General features: G+C 34.7%; 1 protein-coding gene across 1 annotated transcript in view; it reads left to right on the top strand.

The window, feature by feature from the left end:
* Window positions 1-18,185, top strand: part of LOC113500375 (glutaredoxin domain-containing cysteine-rich protein CG31559-like) — a 107,895-nt gene that overhangs the window by 51,344 nt on the left and 38,366 nt on the right. Inside the window, exon 2 of the mRNA XM_026881149.1 lies at window positions 3,257-4,878. Within this exon, the coding sequence (XP_026736950.1) occupies window positions 3,427-4,878 (1,452 nt within the window). The 5' untranslated portion in view covers window positions 3,257-3,426. The remainder of the gene's footprint in view (window positions 1-3,256; window positions 4,879-18,185) is intronic.

Genomic DNA, 18,185 nt, shown 5'->3' on the forward strand with positions numbered 1-18,185 from the left:
TGAAGTTGGCGGCATCAACTTTTATTGACTTATTGCCTGAATGCATCTTCTGATCGTGATCCACTCTTAGAGTGATAGAGTCAAACTATTAAATATTATGAATTTAAAGTTTAGAAAACTTTAGACGGATTTTTCATATGAACAAAATAAAATTAACAAAGGGTCTGCTAGTAGCTGATGATGTTCTTAAAATGAAACTAAAACAAAACAACAAGTTTAACGCTCCATTACAATATTATTTTCGAAGCAAAACGGTTACGATGTCACGATTATTAAAAACATAGTATTAAACAAAAGGCAAACGACTGTAATTATTATCAGTACCTCTTATGCATGTTAAGATTCCATTAAAATAGAAGTTAAGTGGGTGGAAAATTTTAATTGTTTCGTTTTACTTCTTTTCATAGTTATTATACGCAGGCTTGTGCCTTAGATTGCCTGTATCTGTGACCATAATTGGTATAAAACGTAAAAATGAAAAGTAGAAAAAATTGGTAAGTCGTAATCAATTCCCACAAAATCTATTACGGAAATCGCACTGGAATAAATTAATTAACGATTACGATTTCTCTTCAATATCTGCTTAATAATCGTATTAGTTTCATTACTTAAAAGGTTAGAAACCAATATAAAATCATCAATATAAACATTGCAATAGAAGAAAACAAACACAATACTAAGCTGTAGAAATTTCCACAGCAAAAACAAAAGAACATCTCTATATAATTATGTAATATAGCAATCTTTTACGTTATTTCCAAGATGCCACATCAAATCGTTTCGACCATAAATAATTCATTAGAAAATCACAATCCGTACCAAGTGATCTAGCGAAAGTATTTTTACGGTCGCTTCTTTGACAAATGATTTGTACCGTTTCGCAATTGCCTGATGCCTGATGATAATTGAGATGCCCGTTAGCTGTACGTATTGAAGTCTCGTTTTTACGTCTGCAATCAATCAAAAATGAATTTACGGGATAATTTGTCTGAGCAAAAATTTTGTTAATTTTTTCTTCCATGAGCGTCACAAATTAGCAAACAGCTTTTGACGGATCAAAAAAATGACAATAACTCGTGTTAAACAAAAAAAATATATTACGATGATTACAGCTGAAAACTTTACAAACCGTTTTATGATTCAATTTTCGAATCAATAGAGAACATGCAACAACTCCCAAATACATCCCTAAAAATCTTTAATCGATAAAAAACAATCGATCCTTATAAAGCCATAATCGATTCAAGTCCAGTACATGTAAATCCGCTTGATCTGGTAATCAGACGTCTAGATTTACCGTATCAGTTACGTGTAGACATGTGACCGCGTGTTTCGTTTACAGAACGGATGCTAAAAAGTGCACTGACATTCGTTTCTGCTTTACAATGATGCACAAGGTCAAGGTATGCATTTAACAATACAATTTAAACTGCTGTGTTGTCTTTCTTGGATGCGTCTTTATTAGATTGTATGGTATCCATATTAGCAGTGTAGTTAGTTATTACGACTTCTATATAATTGTTTCTATCATTGGGCAAAATTGCAGTTAACTTATGCCTGGTTTTCAGGATCCAAACCGTTTTAATAAATGTCTTGAGTCAATCTTTTTTAATTTTTGAGTCTGAGTGCCACAGATCGTTAACATATTTTGTTTAATATTGAATTTTAATATTTTCCAAAGTAAGTACCTAATACAGAAAAACATTTCAACTCATCCATGTTTCATTAGAAAATCTGAAGGCAAAACGGATTAGCAAACTTGGTGAAGGAACAGGACAAAATCATTATGCATCAAAAGATAGCTAACTAGAAACCAGTTCTTTATTCTTGTCTCGAGCCATTTCATAGAAACTTTCTATGTTATCCTATTTATGTACACAGTCCAAATAAATATTACATAAAATATTCACGGTTTAAGCGTTGTGACGAAATCTTTGTAACGTTTTGCGAAACTGTGTTTGCTTGTAAATGTTTCTGTAATTCGTCTGTGGATAATCGATGTTTATGCTTATATTCTTTGAGTTATTACGAGGTTTCTTCATTAGTTTTGCTGTAATTAAATGACATCACTGTCGACTTCTTCGAAAAATTGTTTTGTAAACTGACGGTCAAATGAAGGACAAACAGAATTAAAATAATCTTTCAATCATAATATTTCAATATTTTATGCATTTATGATATTCAATAACTGTTGTCATATTTGGACAATCGACTTCTTCGGTAGGTGGGAACGTGTGAGAGCATACATTTTTGAATTCATTTAGTACCTTACTTGACTTTTAGATTGAAGCTTCCATCCAAGTTGTCACTACTAAAATAAATTGATTCAAGTCAAAGGTTGTAGGTTCGAATCTCCACACGCAATATCTGTTGAAATTCATGAGCGTATTAAATATAACAGGACTCCCGCACTAAGGAGATTAATTCTTGTTTCGCTGGGAGCTTTACAAACATTCAACTCACATGCCGAAAACACCCAGATTAAAAACAAGCATTCGTGGATGACACAAACGCTTGTCCTACGCAGGGATTGGATCCGCGACACCTCGTATAGTTAAATTATGACTTAACTTTCGCTTTGATGCCCACACATCCGGACTGTTGTGGTGACAAAATAAAATCGTTGCACAATCACAACATCAATTATATGCACTTCCTCTGTTTTATGTAAAGTAATAATTAATAATTAACTTTGTACTTCTTTCACTTTTCCTTCGATAAAAATCTTCCCTTCATGAGTCCAAGTTGTTGAGAAATTCACTCAAATAATCGTTGTCATAAGCCTTCATAAAGACATAAAATAAAATTTGATTACAACTCAATTTCCGGTTTTGCAAACCAAATACGATTACTGTAACTGCTAATCAAAATAAAACTTTAAATTTAGGTATTAAGGTCCAATGCCAATTAAGGTAACAATTAAATAAAATCACGTCGTTTAAGAAATAATTGTAACACTTTAGTTGAAGTTCATAAAATTTCGCAAGTTTTAACCAAACTTATTGCGCAAAAAATATATGTAGGTATGTTGTGTTGAAAAATGACAAGAATAACTAATATTACAAGTTTCTTGGATATGTTTTTATGTATTTACGTGACTTTATTCTTATACGTTGCCTTTGAATACTGATAAAGTCTTTTTGTAGGCTATTAAGATTTTTTATACCCACGTTTCAGCGATAAATGAGAGCATTGGATTTTTAACGTTTGACTTGACCTTCTTCAAAACTAATAATTGTTTTTTTTTTCATTCCAGATGTAAATAAACAACGTACAGGAAAACAGGCCACCTGAGCGGATTATTGACCCAGTCACGATCGGTCACCGGAACCATTATGCCTTATACATCTGCTACTATCTGAACGGACCTGACCAGCATTGCAAACGGGAAGCACCGTTAATTATGCCAATTTATTAGCAACCACAATGATGGAAGAAGTAACGCCGCGCCCCAGTGTCGAATACATCCCTGCTTTGCCTCCAAAGGTGAAGCAAAGAGGATCGACAACTTACACACAAATAACCAACGACGATGCTAATCTCAACACAAACGGGTTCACCGCTACTGACGTCCGGATGGACTCACTAAGTTCGATGCACTCACTCGTCCTTAATTCTAAGACACCATCTGCAACGGTATTCGTAGCGGCGACCCAGTCAGACCGACCCGCGAGTACGCCTAGTGCGGACGCTCACAACGGACCACACGTGGTTACTATCAGAATAAACACCGACGCAGACAAACCCAAGGCACCCAAAATATCCAGCGTACACCTAAAGAGCGACGTCGACTTCGACACCTTCAAGATTAACGACATATGCAAGAAAAACAACAGCTTAGTCAGAATCAATGTGGATGAAAACAGACCGAAAATTATAGAAAACGAAGATCTACTGAATAACGACAAACCTCCTTATATTTACTGCAATTCATTCACAAGTTCGATGACAAATATGGTTATGTCAAGCGGCCAGTGCTCTCCGAGCGACACGCTAGACTCCGGAACTTGTAGCGACCTTGACGGCACTCCGCCGCCGCTACCAAAAAAGAAGACGTCAAAATCTAGTTCAATAAAGAAAGCCGTATCTGTAACACTAATCAGCTCGAGAAACGGGAACAACCAAAACGAAGTTGATTTTGAAGACAACGATTCAAATATATCATGCGATTCTCTGAATAGTAGTGAGCTGAACGTAAGTGTACACGCCGATGAAAGTCATAGCGAATATAGTAAAAAGGAAAAGAAACAGAGTGCGGAATCACTCGGCGTGCCGGAGACACTCGCCAAAGCGAACAATAAAGACAGTAGCTTTCTACCGCAGGGTCTGCTGCAAGACATAAGAGACCGTTCAGCGAAACTAAATACGGTCGAAACTGAAAGCGAGCCCCAGCCCGAACAGCACGAGGAAACGAACCAGAATATTAATGAGGATGCTAATATTTCAAAAGAAAGCACACAGCTCACATCGTTCCGTCTAGTTTCACAGTTAAATAGCGAGTCAAAGAACGCGCCTGAATCGCTGCCCGCAAACTTGTGTTCTAAATCACCGCTAATCAGCGAGAGTACCTACGAGGAGCGGAAACAACAGGACAAGATGAAACAAGAGCAAATGTTCTACAGCAGTCATTACTTTGACACGGACAAGTTCTACGATTTTCATCTAAACGAGAAACAATTTGACGATGTGAAAAGTGTTAGTGTTGGTGTCAAGAGTGAGAGTGAAGTGTCTGAAGTGGAATACTTTGCCGGTGTGAAGGATTACAAAAACGAGGAGATGCCTTCTACGATAAAAAGTTCTAAAGGAACAATAAGGGGCGTGAAGAACCGTGTGCGGGCGGGCATAGCGACATTTCTACAAATGCAGAGCACGACAAAGGTAATTTTTTTATGATTGTTTTACTTTTTAATTTTGCTGGCTGTTTTTGTGTCGACTACCTCGTTATACACGTACTGATTTTAGAGGTCACAACTAAATGTATTCGAAAGTATCACACGCAAGCACGTATTCTAGTTTATTAAATTCACATTTTAAATAGCGATCTTATAATGTCCGATATTAAACCTTCATGGTTGATTGTTGTGAACAATGGAAGGGTATGGAACAAAATAGGCTGTAAATGTATAAAAAATTGGCAGTTTTAATTACCATTGAAAATTATGAACGGACGTTGCCGTGTCGTGGTCCAAAGGCTTTTGTACGACAACAATTGTTATTGTAAAGACATGGTGTGATGTAATGACGGGATTCTTATGTTGTTAGTTCCTAGCCATTTTTGGACAATCACCCATTTTCCCTATTGACATTTTGCAATGGTCAGAAACTAACGAAAACCAGTGATAGAAAACAGGCATGTATTGATAATTTCTGCTAGTGCTCAAGACAAATAATAAAACAAAAAAGTAAAGCGTATAATAGAAAATTCATGGATGTATAGACAGAGAAACACTGAAAGAAAAATAAATAAGGAAATGAACTCAATAAGTATGAATAAACAAAAACAGAAATTGAGCCTTTCTTGGAAGTTTAGGAACAGGACACAAACACCAAATTACTTGTGACATTTGTAAACCTCAGCACTTCATTTCAATATTTGTTTAATCTTGTACGACACACATAATTTCATATCTCGTTTTTCCATGCCTTGTACTCATTTCTCAACTAAACCGACAACATTTTTCACATAAAAGCATATCATCAAAAGCGTTTTCCACGGCTATAATTGCTCGACTTGTAGCATCTTCCGCTTTTCTACAGGTTTTAATTAAAGTTAAGTCGTCGTTTCCTTCTACAAAGGTCCCACGTCTCGCTCTAATCATCGGAAGTATGAATTCTACTTTTCTGTTCCTATTGAAGTGTAGAAAGTTGTAAAAAATATTACAAAGTTGCCTTGTATTGGCGTTTGTTTGTTTTTTGTTATTTTAGTACTATTTGTGTTTGGACGTAAAGTTTTTAAAGTCGACTTTAGTTAAGTTGTGTTTACGTTAATGGTGTTTTTTAGTGTAGATGTTTGTTGGTTGTTGTTTTACCTATTTGGTTTCAGTTATTACCCATTGTGTGACTTTGTCAACAGTGACTTTTTATTTTCATATTTACTTTTGCAACATAACATGTTTTTGCAATGTTGCTAATATTGACTTGTAAATAAGTAACAAATACACTTATTGTAAAAAGTTATATAGTTAATAGACTTATTTGTGACTAAAAAAAATCATAGAAAAATTCATTTCCTTAAATCTAGAAACAGAATTTTCCTTGACTAAATCCTAGACTCGTAATATTTCGTAGAATCGTTTTACCTGAGTCATAACTTCAGCAATCTAAATTGAGACAAAACCTTCGAGGAAATCAATTTTATTCGTCGTTTTGCTTTTGTCCACAAAAATAATCAAAATACACAATACACCTATTGTTTTATTTTAAAGTTAAAAATTCGATCATATTATTTTTTGTCCGTAAGAAAAATGTACCTTACTAAGTAAAAAAAATTGCCCATTTTTTATAGGCCTGTATATGCAAATTATCTCCGAGAGTAAACTCAGATGAATTCCTCAAACGTATTGAACTGACATGTCAAAGTCAAGTCAATTGTAAAACAAAATGTCATTCCTATGTAATTAGAAGTCGAAACTCTCTTCTAAAACACTTATAATCCACTTTATTCAAATCGTTGACTGTATTAAAATTAGTACTAGACTTTTACCGTAACACTTACACAAATTATAACGTCGACCGTTCATTTGTATAACTGCGCAAAATATCCGTGCTGCACTTGGCCTAGATCTGACCTTATTAGACTGAAATACTAGACTAGACACGATGTAAGTGGGTTTTAGTTTAGAGTTAGACTTTTGAAATTGATTTTACATTTAAGGTCGGCAACATATTTCTTTGTTAGAATCTACGTCTAAAACGATTTTTGTAGTGTGGAAATGATAAAAGCTATATAGTTTTATTTATTTTTGGGACAATTCCGCTGTACTGTTAATCAAGGTCAACAATGACAACCAAAGAATATCAAAATCAAAAAATAAAACATTAATTCAAGATAAGCTGTTTTGAACGTCAAAGTATTCTTTCATATCGACAGGGCCTCCTATCGCCCACCCTCCACAGATTCCTAAGTGCTCTATGAGTTATTTATCACTAAACACTTAAGCTCGGTGTACCCAAAAAACAATGACAGTCTTGGAACCAGCAATGAAATTAATCAGAAGTAATAAATACTAGGTACGGAAAAAAAACATAGCCACCAATGCTCAAAACCTACCTGCTATTAGAATTAGATAATTACACCAAACCCGAATTACAGCGATAATATCATGAATCAACTAATAAATCTAAATCAACTCAAATTATTTTAAGACAAGCATGAGCAGGTGGTCTGCCAGATCTCTTTAGGTAGAAATATTACAGACGTGGAAGAGAGACGGCACTCTACACCGTGCAGTGCGCTGTCCCGCTCCCGCATTACTTTTAACTGTCGTGGTAAGTCCTTAAGCGGCTAATTACTGAACGACTTAAATACATACAATTAATAATAAGTAGTTAATGAAGCGAGGAGAGAATGTATGAAGTCAAGGCTATAAAATAAAATACGGAAGGCAGTTTCAGGAAGTCAAAGGCGGCATGTACTTGCATACATAGTATTTTGGTATATGTTGAGGCCAGAGAGTTGTAGACGAATGTATAGGTTGAATTTAAATGTGGTATGAGTACTTTTTTATTGATGAATGGCATTGATAGGCTCAGTGATCATTATCAGTGTATAAGAGGCTGGTTTTTATTTCTTCTCTGCTTTAATGTGCGTCACCTTTGAAAAAGGTTTTGACAAGGTTCCTTGTTATTTTTAAACCTAAAATAAAATCTTACACTTCGAAAACTTAAAATTTTGAGATAAAAATAAGATACCGGTTAAGTGTTATAAATAATCAATAGATCAGGTTGGTTGACTCTACATTTCATTAACCAACATATTTTAAAGTAAAAATCTCAAAAAGAACGTTGCATATGACAGCCTTGAAATGTATGGAAGAATTGTAACTAAGTACTCACATAACTCTTAAAAAAATACAGTAAGCCCTAAAAACAAAACAAAACTGGTATTGTGGAAGCGTGACAGCGCATTACATGGGATAGAGCGGCATCTCTTTTACACAGAATCGATAATACTACTTTAAAAGTTAATACTTAACTTTGGTTTGTGGCCAACAACCTTGACTTCTTGGTCTCTGAGTACTTTCGTTTGTCAGCGACACAAAAATGCGATTTGCATGTCGCTTCGCTTGCATTGCCTCACGATGTATTGGACGCCTACTCGCTGCCGTCTGCTTAATGTAGTATCTATGCCTAAGAAAAGAACGAAAGATGTGATTTATTTGCATTGGAAATCATATAATAAAATATCATTATGATTATGTGCATTTAAGTAGATAATTGTAGTACTAATGAGTATAACAAATCGATACGTTGACTGAGCGCAATGCATCCACTTTATTTTCGTACACATAATTTTAAACAAGATTCTTCGTGGATAGAGTAACCTTATATTATATTTTGCAACCTATCATTTCAATTTTATGAATTTCGTTTTTTATTTATGGTCTTGGAAGTTGAACTTTTACAAATAATAAATTCTTGGTACCGCTATACAACAACAAAACCTAAAACGAAAAACAACATTTTGACGACCTCCGTGGTCGAGTGGCGCACGCACCGGTTTCAAGGTGTCGCTAGCTCTGAGGTCCCGGGTTCGATCCCCGGTCGGGTCAATGTAAAAATTCACATTTCTACATTGTCTCGGGTCTGGGTGTTTGTGGTACCTTCATTGTATCTGAATTCCATAACACAAGTGCTTCAGCAACTTACTTTGGGTTCAGAACAATGTATGTGATGTTGTCCGCATTTATTTATTTTATTTATTTATTTGTTACGGTTAAAAATTTGTTGGTTACCCACCATAAAGCCAAGCTAATAAATTTGACACCCAATTTATCCGTCATTCATTTTTCTTTATCCTATTTGAACGGAACCCTCAAAATCGCGAGTCCGACTAGCACTCGACCGGCTTTTTATTGACACTAGAGCCGAGATACCATTACAACGCGCACGATATTTCCCGCTCGATCTAAACGAGCCTTAATTCAAGAAAGTGATACCAACCCAATCAAGCGAAACTCGCCTACAAATAGACCATAGCATATACATTTATAGTTTTAATTTGATAATTCTGCTCGACATACCCAATTATGATCAAGTAAACGCAAACAGCTAGTTTTTTAATGCAGTTCTTGAGATAGTTGGTGTATATTGTAAAGTTTAAACAGTAGTACCAGGCAGTGCAATAACTATTAAATACTAGCTGTTGAACGCGGGTCCGCTTGCTACAAATAAAAAATGAAACCTCGGGAACATAAAAACGCGATAACAACTATCCTGAGTCAATATTGGTTATAAACTATCTATGCACCAAGTTTCTTCTAAATTCGTTTAGTGGTTTTTGAGTGAAAGAGGAACAAACATCCACACATACAAACTTTCACGTTATTATTAGGATGTACGACTATAAGGAATAATAAACAATATAGGTGGTAAGTTTTTCCTTTAAATAATAATGTTACGTGACAAGCCTCCAAAACAAAAGACACCTGAGCCGTCAACAAATAGTTGGAAAATCCTAAAAATGTTCTTTTACATCGTGTTTTGTAAAAACCACACATTTTGTATTGGCTTTTGTTTATTTTGTACACATGAAATAACTCACTGTTAAGATTAGGTAAAAACTATTAGCTCTGAACAGGCCTGGATAGACCACATCGAAAAGTTTATTGAAGAATTTTAAAATTTAGACCTACTTTAACCGAATATAAAAGCAACTACACAAAAACGTCTATCCGACGCTTTTCTGCACCCTAGAGTGACATAGACAGTATGAGACCTCGCGACACGCATTAAACGCTTACACTTGGTTCATCAAAACAATTTAAAACATAGATTACATTAATGAGTTCACTAATATTCTGAAATAACACATGGGCACTATCTACCAGAAAAGAGGGTTTTTTTTCAACTATAAAACACACTCAGATAAAACCGAGGTAAAAGAAGTAATATCTCCAATTCCCCACTAACACAATAACACATATTTATCACATTACTTATACAATCCGTATAAATTAAAATAGCTACAGCATAATGAAGATTTCAATTGCATTATGCAACTAATATTGACTCGTGATTACATCAATTGCTAAACAATTGGCAATCGCAACTGTCAGCTGTAATTTGTTATGTAATAAGCCGCTTGAGATAAATGACATCTCTTTACTGGGTTAAGTCAACATGTGAAGAGGAGGGTTAGGTGTGAATATTGTAAACGGATGTGTTATTTTTTGCAGCTTGCTTTCGGGTGGAAAATCATCAAGTGTTTTTTTTTTGGGTTAAACGAAAGGGAGTTTCAGACGATTATTGACTAAAACTATATTCGTTATCTTGCCCTTCAGGTAAAAATGACAATCTCGCTGGCCTGGCTTCCTTGTCCATTAAGAAACTAGGGCATTTATAAATGATCCTAGGTAATGTATTCCATTTTGGTAAAAAATATGATTGTAGCTTTTATCACACAGCCGTCACGGCGAAGGTGGTGTAACGATTAAGTCAAATAAGTGGGGTGCACTTAGCAAGAAATTGCAAAATATGGTGACGTCTGTCAGAGAAAAGGGGAGGTCTTTACCTATCAGTGGGATCCTAAAAAGATTAGATAATATTTTTCCTTAACAAAAAAAAAAACTAACATGTCAACGTAACTATTTAACGCAAGTTAAACTACTGTGTTAGCTACTCGGCGCCTGCGCAGCGTATAATCTAATTACATGCGCACGCTTGTGCGTTTTTACACCGCGTATAGGAAGAATTGATTATCCGCTTGTGTACGCTTCCTGCGCGTCGCGATGCTCGTGATCTTTGCAACCGGTTGTGATTGCAAATTGTTGATAAATACATTAAATATGATTAGGTGTTATTTTATATGAACAGATGTATTAATCATACGTTTGATTACGGCTGTTGAAAAATGAGTTTGTAACTATATAGCACCTTTTGAGATTGGTAATGTAACAATCTATTGAGGTGTTTTTTACACATTTAATATTGTCCGGTCAAGCCGTCAAAGCGCTCCGTTTAACTAACTATATCAGTTCAAACCAAATAAGCATGTTGTGAACACAAACAAGGTAATAATTAAAGACTTTTTATAAAGACTCCGAATATGTCGTAAACTAGTCAGACGATCCCGATTAGTATGCAGGAAAAAATGTTCTATCATTTGAAATTATATCAATTTAACATTCAAATAAATCAGGCCAAGGGTAAGAAGATAAAGCAAATTAACAAATAGCGAAGAAAAATGTCTCGCTTACGCGATGTTTATCAAACTTGGAAAGTGAATGTTCACTGTTCACATATTATGGGATTAATATAATAAATGAGACATCAAACTCGCGTTACTTTCTCAAGAAAAACTCTGACAAATTTGTTTAAGACTTAAAAATATGAGAAGGGGTCTAATAAAGTAGAAAGATTATGTCATTGTCATTGTCATTTTAGTAAAAGTTTTCACTTGAACTAATTTCAGTTGTACTTAAATAAACTTAAACTTAAGCATGTGTATTCAACAATTTATTTGTCACCAAACCAACCTAACGGTCTCGTCTCGAGTCTGCATGAGGCTGGCACAGGTCCGTAGATATTGGCATGAGAAAGATGCTAGCCTATGCCCAGTAGTGGAAAGAGAAAGGCTGTGGATGATGATGATGATGATGAAACCAATTTATCTTGAGCCTATTCGTACGGAACCTTCAGTGATGTGAGTCCGACTCGCACTTGACGAGTTATTTATCCTTTCTATACGGAAATCTAAAATGGCGTTTTAATAAAATGTTTTTGAAAAAAACTGTATTTTAGCGATTAAACACACTAGCTCAATAATAAATAGAACAAATACATAAGTTTCATAAATTGCCGCGAATACCAACTTCTTTACTTATGCATACAAATTTTATCTGCCGACATCCATGAACAACTTTCACCGAATTAGATGCATAATGTAATATTTCTAAGTCTTGGTAAACACTTATAAATGGGTTTGTGGAATAAACAGGTTTCAACTGTTTTACGATCAAAAGTATCCGACGCTGCGGTTACAAATTCCTTGGTTTTCTATGATTAGGGCTGTCACGTTATGGATTTACTCAAAATATTTTTCTGTTTGTGTTTGTTAAAGTGCCCAGTTATATTTTTATTTTGTTAAATACAAAGCTTGAAATATCTTAAAAGAACAACCAGTATAATATATTTGCAAATTAACTATAGTCTTATTTTTATTTTGTTTTTTCCTTTTTTAGCCTCTCTAGAAAACCTTCGATTGTATGGAGACGACTTTTCATTTAGTGCAATTTTCCGGAATAAACTCATAACATTGGGTTTTTATACTTTAGTTTTATATTTTTTATTCATTTGTCAACTTAACTGTCATCGCCCAATGTAATAGTCCAGCACCTAAATAGTTACAAAAAAAAAGAGGACCAACCCTAGATTTAAACAAACATTCTATCAAAATTACGTAGATTGGATACAACAGTAGATTGCATATCATGGTTTGTATATTACCCTGCGGTTGGGTAACATACAAACTAAATAAATCTATACTAATATATAAATCTGAAGTGTTTGTTTGTTTGAACGCGCTAGTCTCAGGAACTACTGGTCCAAATTGAAAAATTATTTTTGTGGAGGAAGGCTTTAGGCTATAAACCATGACGCTGCGACTAATAGGAGCGAAGATACAATGGAATATGTGAAAAAAAACTGGGTAGGTATAAATCATAACTTATATCTTCTAACCACGGGGACGAAGTCGCGGGCAACAGCTAGTAACTTTATACTTGACTTATGGCGGTCGTTTTGCCAAAAAAACCTTTATTTAATAAATACTGAGTAATATTACTGACAAAATTTTCTTGCTTTTTCTGATTTGCACTCAATTTACTGAAAGTTTGAATTGATTTTCATGTATGCAGTATGGGGGTAAATTTGAAAGCGAAACTTGGCACTACTGCTGGAGACATTGGATAACGGACGCGAATTTCATCAAAGTCCGTTTCAAAAATTAATACCATTATAAAATATTTTTCCAAGTCATTGCTAAACCCGTTATAATCATATAAATGTAAAATTCACTTAACATAGAGAATAATGTTTAATTATTTCATACTTGTTCACTTGTGGTCATTTAAATTATTCTGGTCTACTTGGCTTGATGATAATCTGTAGTGTAAACACAGTCTTATATACATGCAAAGTGCTCAACTTAATAGATCCAAGTGATAATTTGAAGAAAGTCTGCGAATTTATGAGAAATCCGGTCTTACTCGCAACTCTGCGGGTTCCGCATAAATAATTATTGTTAATAAAATATAGAGAAAAAAGATAAGCCACTCATTTGAATTATGACCGTACCAACAATCTTTGTTGTTGGCAATAAAGGAAATATATCATATTTTGTGAATATTTACACTATATAACTATTCGGTTTACAAGACACACAGGTCACAAACAGACATTCAGAAAGTGGAGCCTCAGTAAAAGGGTTCCGTTATTACCCTTTGGATGCGGAACCCTAAAAATATTAAAAGTTAATATTAAAAGTCATTGCATAAAACATGATAACTGTATACACGTGTAACAGATTTGTCACTGTTTTAGATAACATGATGCTAGTATTGCAGTGTTTTAAAGTCCGGTTCATTTACATAACATATTATTCTAGAAGAGATCTTTGTAACTATTGGTCTGGGCATTTGTGACGTGGTCCTCCGTACAAATACACGACGTGGTACAAATATTATAAACGCGAAAGTTCGTGTGGACGTTTATTCGTCTTTCACGCAAAAACAACTGAACGGATTTAGACGAAACTTGATACGCTTGATAGTTAATAACTAGGAATATCATGTAAAATAGTTTTAATCTCGAATTTATGTTTCCGTGATTACTTTTGATTTGTAGCGCAGGTGCGCGAGGGAAACACCTACTTATTTGTATTGACATCCCGCCACACAAGACTTAAAATCCACAGTGCGAAGTCATTAAAAAAAATACAAAGAAACCCAACATGTTTGTAAATGTAGGAATACTTTTAGTGTCACACGTGTTAATCACGATTCAAAGTGTTAACGTGTTGGCATGCTTATGGTATCTGTGTAAGCTACCTCTAATTAGGCCTTCGTCCTGGCCTTAAGCCAAGGCCAGGCAAGGTCACGGACGGTATAATGTAAACAATTGACTGTCAATGAGGATGACGCGTCACGTTTCTTTTACCTGCATTTCTTTTCGTTTCTACTAATACTATAAAATGCTTTTTTGTTGTAGAACTGAACTTTGAAACTATTGTGTATCATCATTCCTCTGTGCTTATCTTTTTTTTTTTACTTTGAGACGTCGTCTGACGTTATCTCTGACAGAAGACAGATAAATCATCATTAGACGGAACAAAAGCCAGATAAACATTAACTTAACTTTTGTTCTTTTTTTTGTATAATGTGTGGCCTTTAATGGATTTACAAATCAAACACAGTTCGCCGGATCAGCAAGTAAAATTTAATTGTAAATTAAGATGGTAAAAGAAAGAATAAGTATTCTCATTCTACAGTACATACTTAGATATAAAATTGTTTTAACTATTAATAACAAAAATCATAAAACACCATTCTCCAGTTATAAGAAAGTGCGCGAAATATATAAACGTCTTATACTTTCTCTAAAATCACAATTAAAATTTGTAAAACTGTATAAAAAGCGATTCTGTAAGATTATATCTATAACTAGCATTTTATGTGCAAAATGGGTGGAAAAAAACGTTCGTAATTAAGACAAAGTGTGATAGCGTTTTGTTTTGCAAAATATAAGATTTTAAATAGGGAATGTCGTTTCTTTTAATATGTATTCCTAATTTTGTAAAGTATTAGCATGTAAATTTAAAAAAAAATACAAACTTTTATTTGAGGAAGAATAATATAATAACTGTTATTATATTTTTGTAAAAGGTCAATGACTCAATTGAGGCTTTTGCTTGGGGCAATTTTATAATCTTGAAATATTATTTAAAACCTGTCAACTGCGAGTCGGGCTGTCGAAATTAAGGTTTCCTTTCAAATATGTTTAAAAGAAATACAAATTGATCACCTTTGTAATAAATGACTATCAACCGTTGCTTGTTGTAGAGGCGATAGTAATCATCTGTCAAAATTAAATCCATCTAGCTATGGCAGTATGTGAGATACAGCCTAGTTACAGACGGACGGACAGTCAGACATACAGCAGAGCATCGGAAATAAGGATTCATTTTTGGGTACGTAATCGGATTTCAGCTGAAATACAAAAAACATATTAAAAAACAAATGTTTGATGATATATTTTTAACGATAAGTACAAAATTATTTATGTCCATTTTTTTTTTTTTTATGTAGCCTGTTTTAGATCCCACTGCTGGGCAAAGGCCTCCCCCTTACTCTTCCACACTTCTCTATTTTGTGCAAGTTCCGGCCACGTGCGCCCCGCGTATTTGACTAGATCGTCACACCACCTTCGTCGCGGACGGCCTCGTTGCCGATGTCCTCCATCCGGCGTCCAGTGTGTGACGATTTTTGCCCAACGGTCAGGCTGCAATCGCGCGACGTGACCAGCCCACTCCCACTTTAGCCTGGCTGTTTTTTCCCCGACATCTGTTACTTGCGTTATGGAGCGCAGTGTGGTGTTTCTTACTCGGTCCGATAGTTTGACGCCAAGTATGCTGCGCTCCATCGCGCGTTGGCAAATTTTGAGTTTGGACTTCTGGTGTTCTGTAAGTGACGAACTTTGAGCACCGTAGGTTAGGACGGGCAGGACGCACATGTCGATGAGCTGTCCATATACAACTTAAATAATATCAAAGGTTCTTAACAAGTTTCCTATAGAGACTACTATTAACATAATGTTTATTAAATAACTCGACCTAGTACCGTATTTGTGTCCCTATCACAAACATTTCTAACTGTGAAATCAGTCGGCCATTGCCAAGAAATGTTGATCATCCTACACGAGTTCAACTTGTCTGTAACGAGTTCCTTAAGGCAAGTTTAGACGTTGCGAGAAATATGGCCGAGTTGTGTGTGTGTATGTCTAGTGGTTTGTGGCATTGACTGCTATACCGGAGTTCGTATGTTCGATTCTGAGATAAATTTTTGTGTGGCAGAGTTCGATTAAGATCCAGAAAAAATGTTTCTGTGATGAAAACCATCATTTGTTCGGTGTCGGGATGTAATTTATTTATATTATTTTGGGATTTTGAAATTTATAAGTGGTAGTTGTAGAAATATAAGTGTGTTATCAGCTGTCTATTACACAAAATACAAGCTTTGCTTCGTTTGGGACTAAATAGCATTGTGTAAAAGTTGTGGAAAATTATTATTATTATTTCTTAATGTCCTAAAGTCCGTAATTAATAAATTGCAACTTGAACGATATTTGTCGCTTCATCTGAACCAGCCTTTATACATAAAATGTGGGAGGTGACATTAAAACTGTCTCAAGTTGTTGAATGCTCAAACGATTGGGATCGGTTCGTAATAATGTCGTGAACAATACGTTAAGACAATCAGTCAAATTGTTTTCCATATGTTTTATTGGTTGACAAATTGTTAAGCAGGTTTACTGATCGATAGCTTTAAATGTTGATGGGGTATCGGAATGAATATTGACCTTTAATCACGTTTTTTGTTCGAGCATGACAGTTTTCTGACTTTAGAAACACGTTATTCTTTTAGGTACTCAAAAAATATCATCAATCTTAAAATAGTAAATCTAAACTGTCTTTCTGTCTCCTCCTTTTTATGAAACCAAATATAAAAGTTGATAGCTATCGCGTATTATTTAAACTAAAACTTTTCAGACAATGATAAATAAATTATAGGACTAAGGATACAACTAACTAACCTAACCAGAACGAAAGAATGCAACTAGGAAGCAAAGGCGTAAATATCTAGAACGTCAAGGACGTAATCAGTCAACTACGTCAATCCCATCAAACCGGGCAACTTATCAATGAATCCCACACCAGTCAATCACAGCGATACACCGATTACCATCTTCCATTACACGTACAGCTATACAAGATCACTAAGTATCGAACAGCTATGATAAATAGGTCTATATCATCGTTACGGTATCCAGTAGGAGCATCCACTGGGCCATTCACCGCAGGAATGTCGCTTTATAGGCTCAAACACCTGTTTCTTTTCGACAACGAGTATTGGTGGGATGGATGCGGCAATTATATTTTTGGAATTTTTGAGGTTTTTTTTGTGATAAAATTCAAGGGATATCATCTAGGTCCTGGATTATCTACTTTTGTATGGAGAAATATATTTTTTCTTACAAAAATAAATAGTTTTTCGTCTTGGACAAAGTCTCTTTCGTTACCGATGACTGTCTTTCTCTAACAAAACTTGATACTTGATAACGATAGTAAGTTTTATAAAAATAAATCGGTGTTTAATTAAATAAAACTGTCGTTGACATCGCTTGTGAAATGTGATTTAAAACCTTTAATAATTAACTAATAGCCACGTCACCATCTATGTGAACAACCAGAAACTATAAATAAAACAAAAAATACGACATCGTTAAGTCAAAACAATTAATTAAGAATGTTTATCAACAATCAAAGAAAAATAATGGCTATTTAGGCCTAAAGTCACATCTGACAAGCGCTTGCGCTCCAAATTCTCTTCAAACAATTGTGCACTTAAAGTTCTTGGCTTTAAAGTGTTTTTTCGTTTGAGATAAACCAATCCATTGCACTTTATAAGATTCTATCGTTCGCTGTAGGCGTTTCGTGGGCGCTCGAAGGTATAAGAATTACATAAGTCAGCTACCGGCCATGGCTATTGTTGACCGGTCACATTGTTTCCATTCAAATGAGATCAATTAATTTGTTTTTGACAAATTGGATTTGTTTTGTCTCAGTCTTGATTGGTTACTAATCTACTTTCATAAGACTTTGTTTAATCCTTTTTAGCTCAAGACATGTTCTTCGTTTTTTACTATAACAAATATAATAAAGACGAATGTGACGAATAAAAAAGACTGTT

This window comes from Trichoplusia ni, chromosome 13 (assembly GCF_003590095.1).
Source record: "Trichoplusia ni isolate ovarian cell line Hi5 chromosome 13, tn1, whole genome shotgun sequence".
Taxonomy (NCBI): domain Eukaryota; kingdom Metazoa; phylum Arthropoda; class Insecta; order Lepidoptera; family Noctuidae; genus Trichoplusia; species Trichoplusia ni.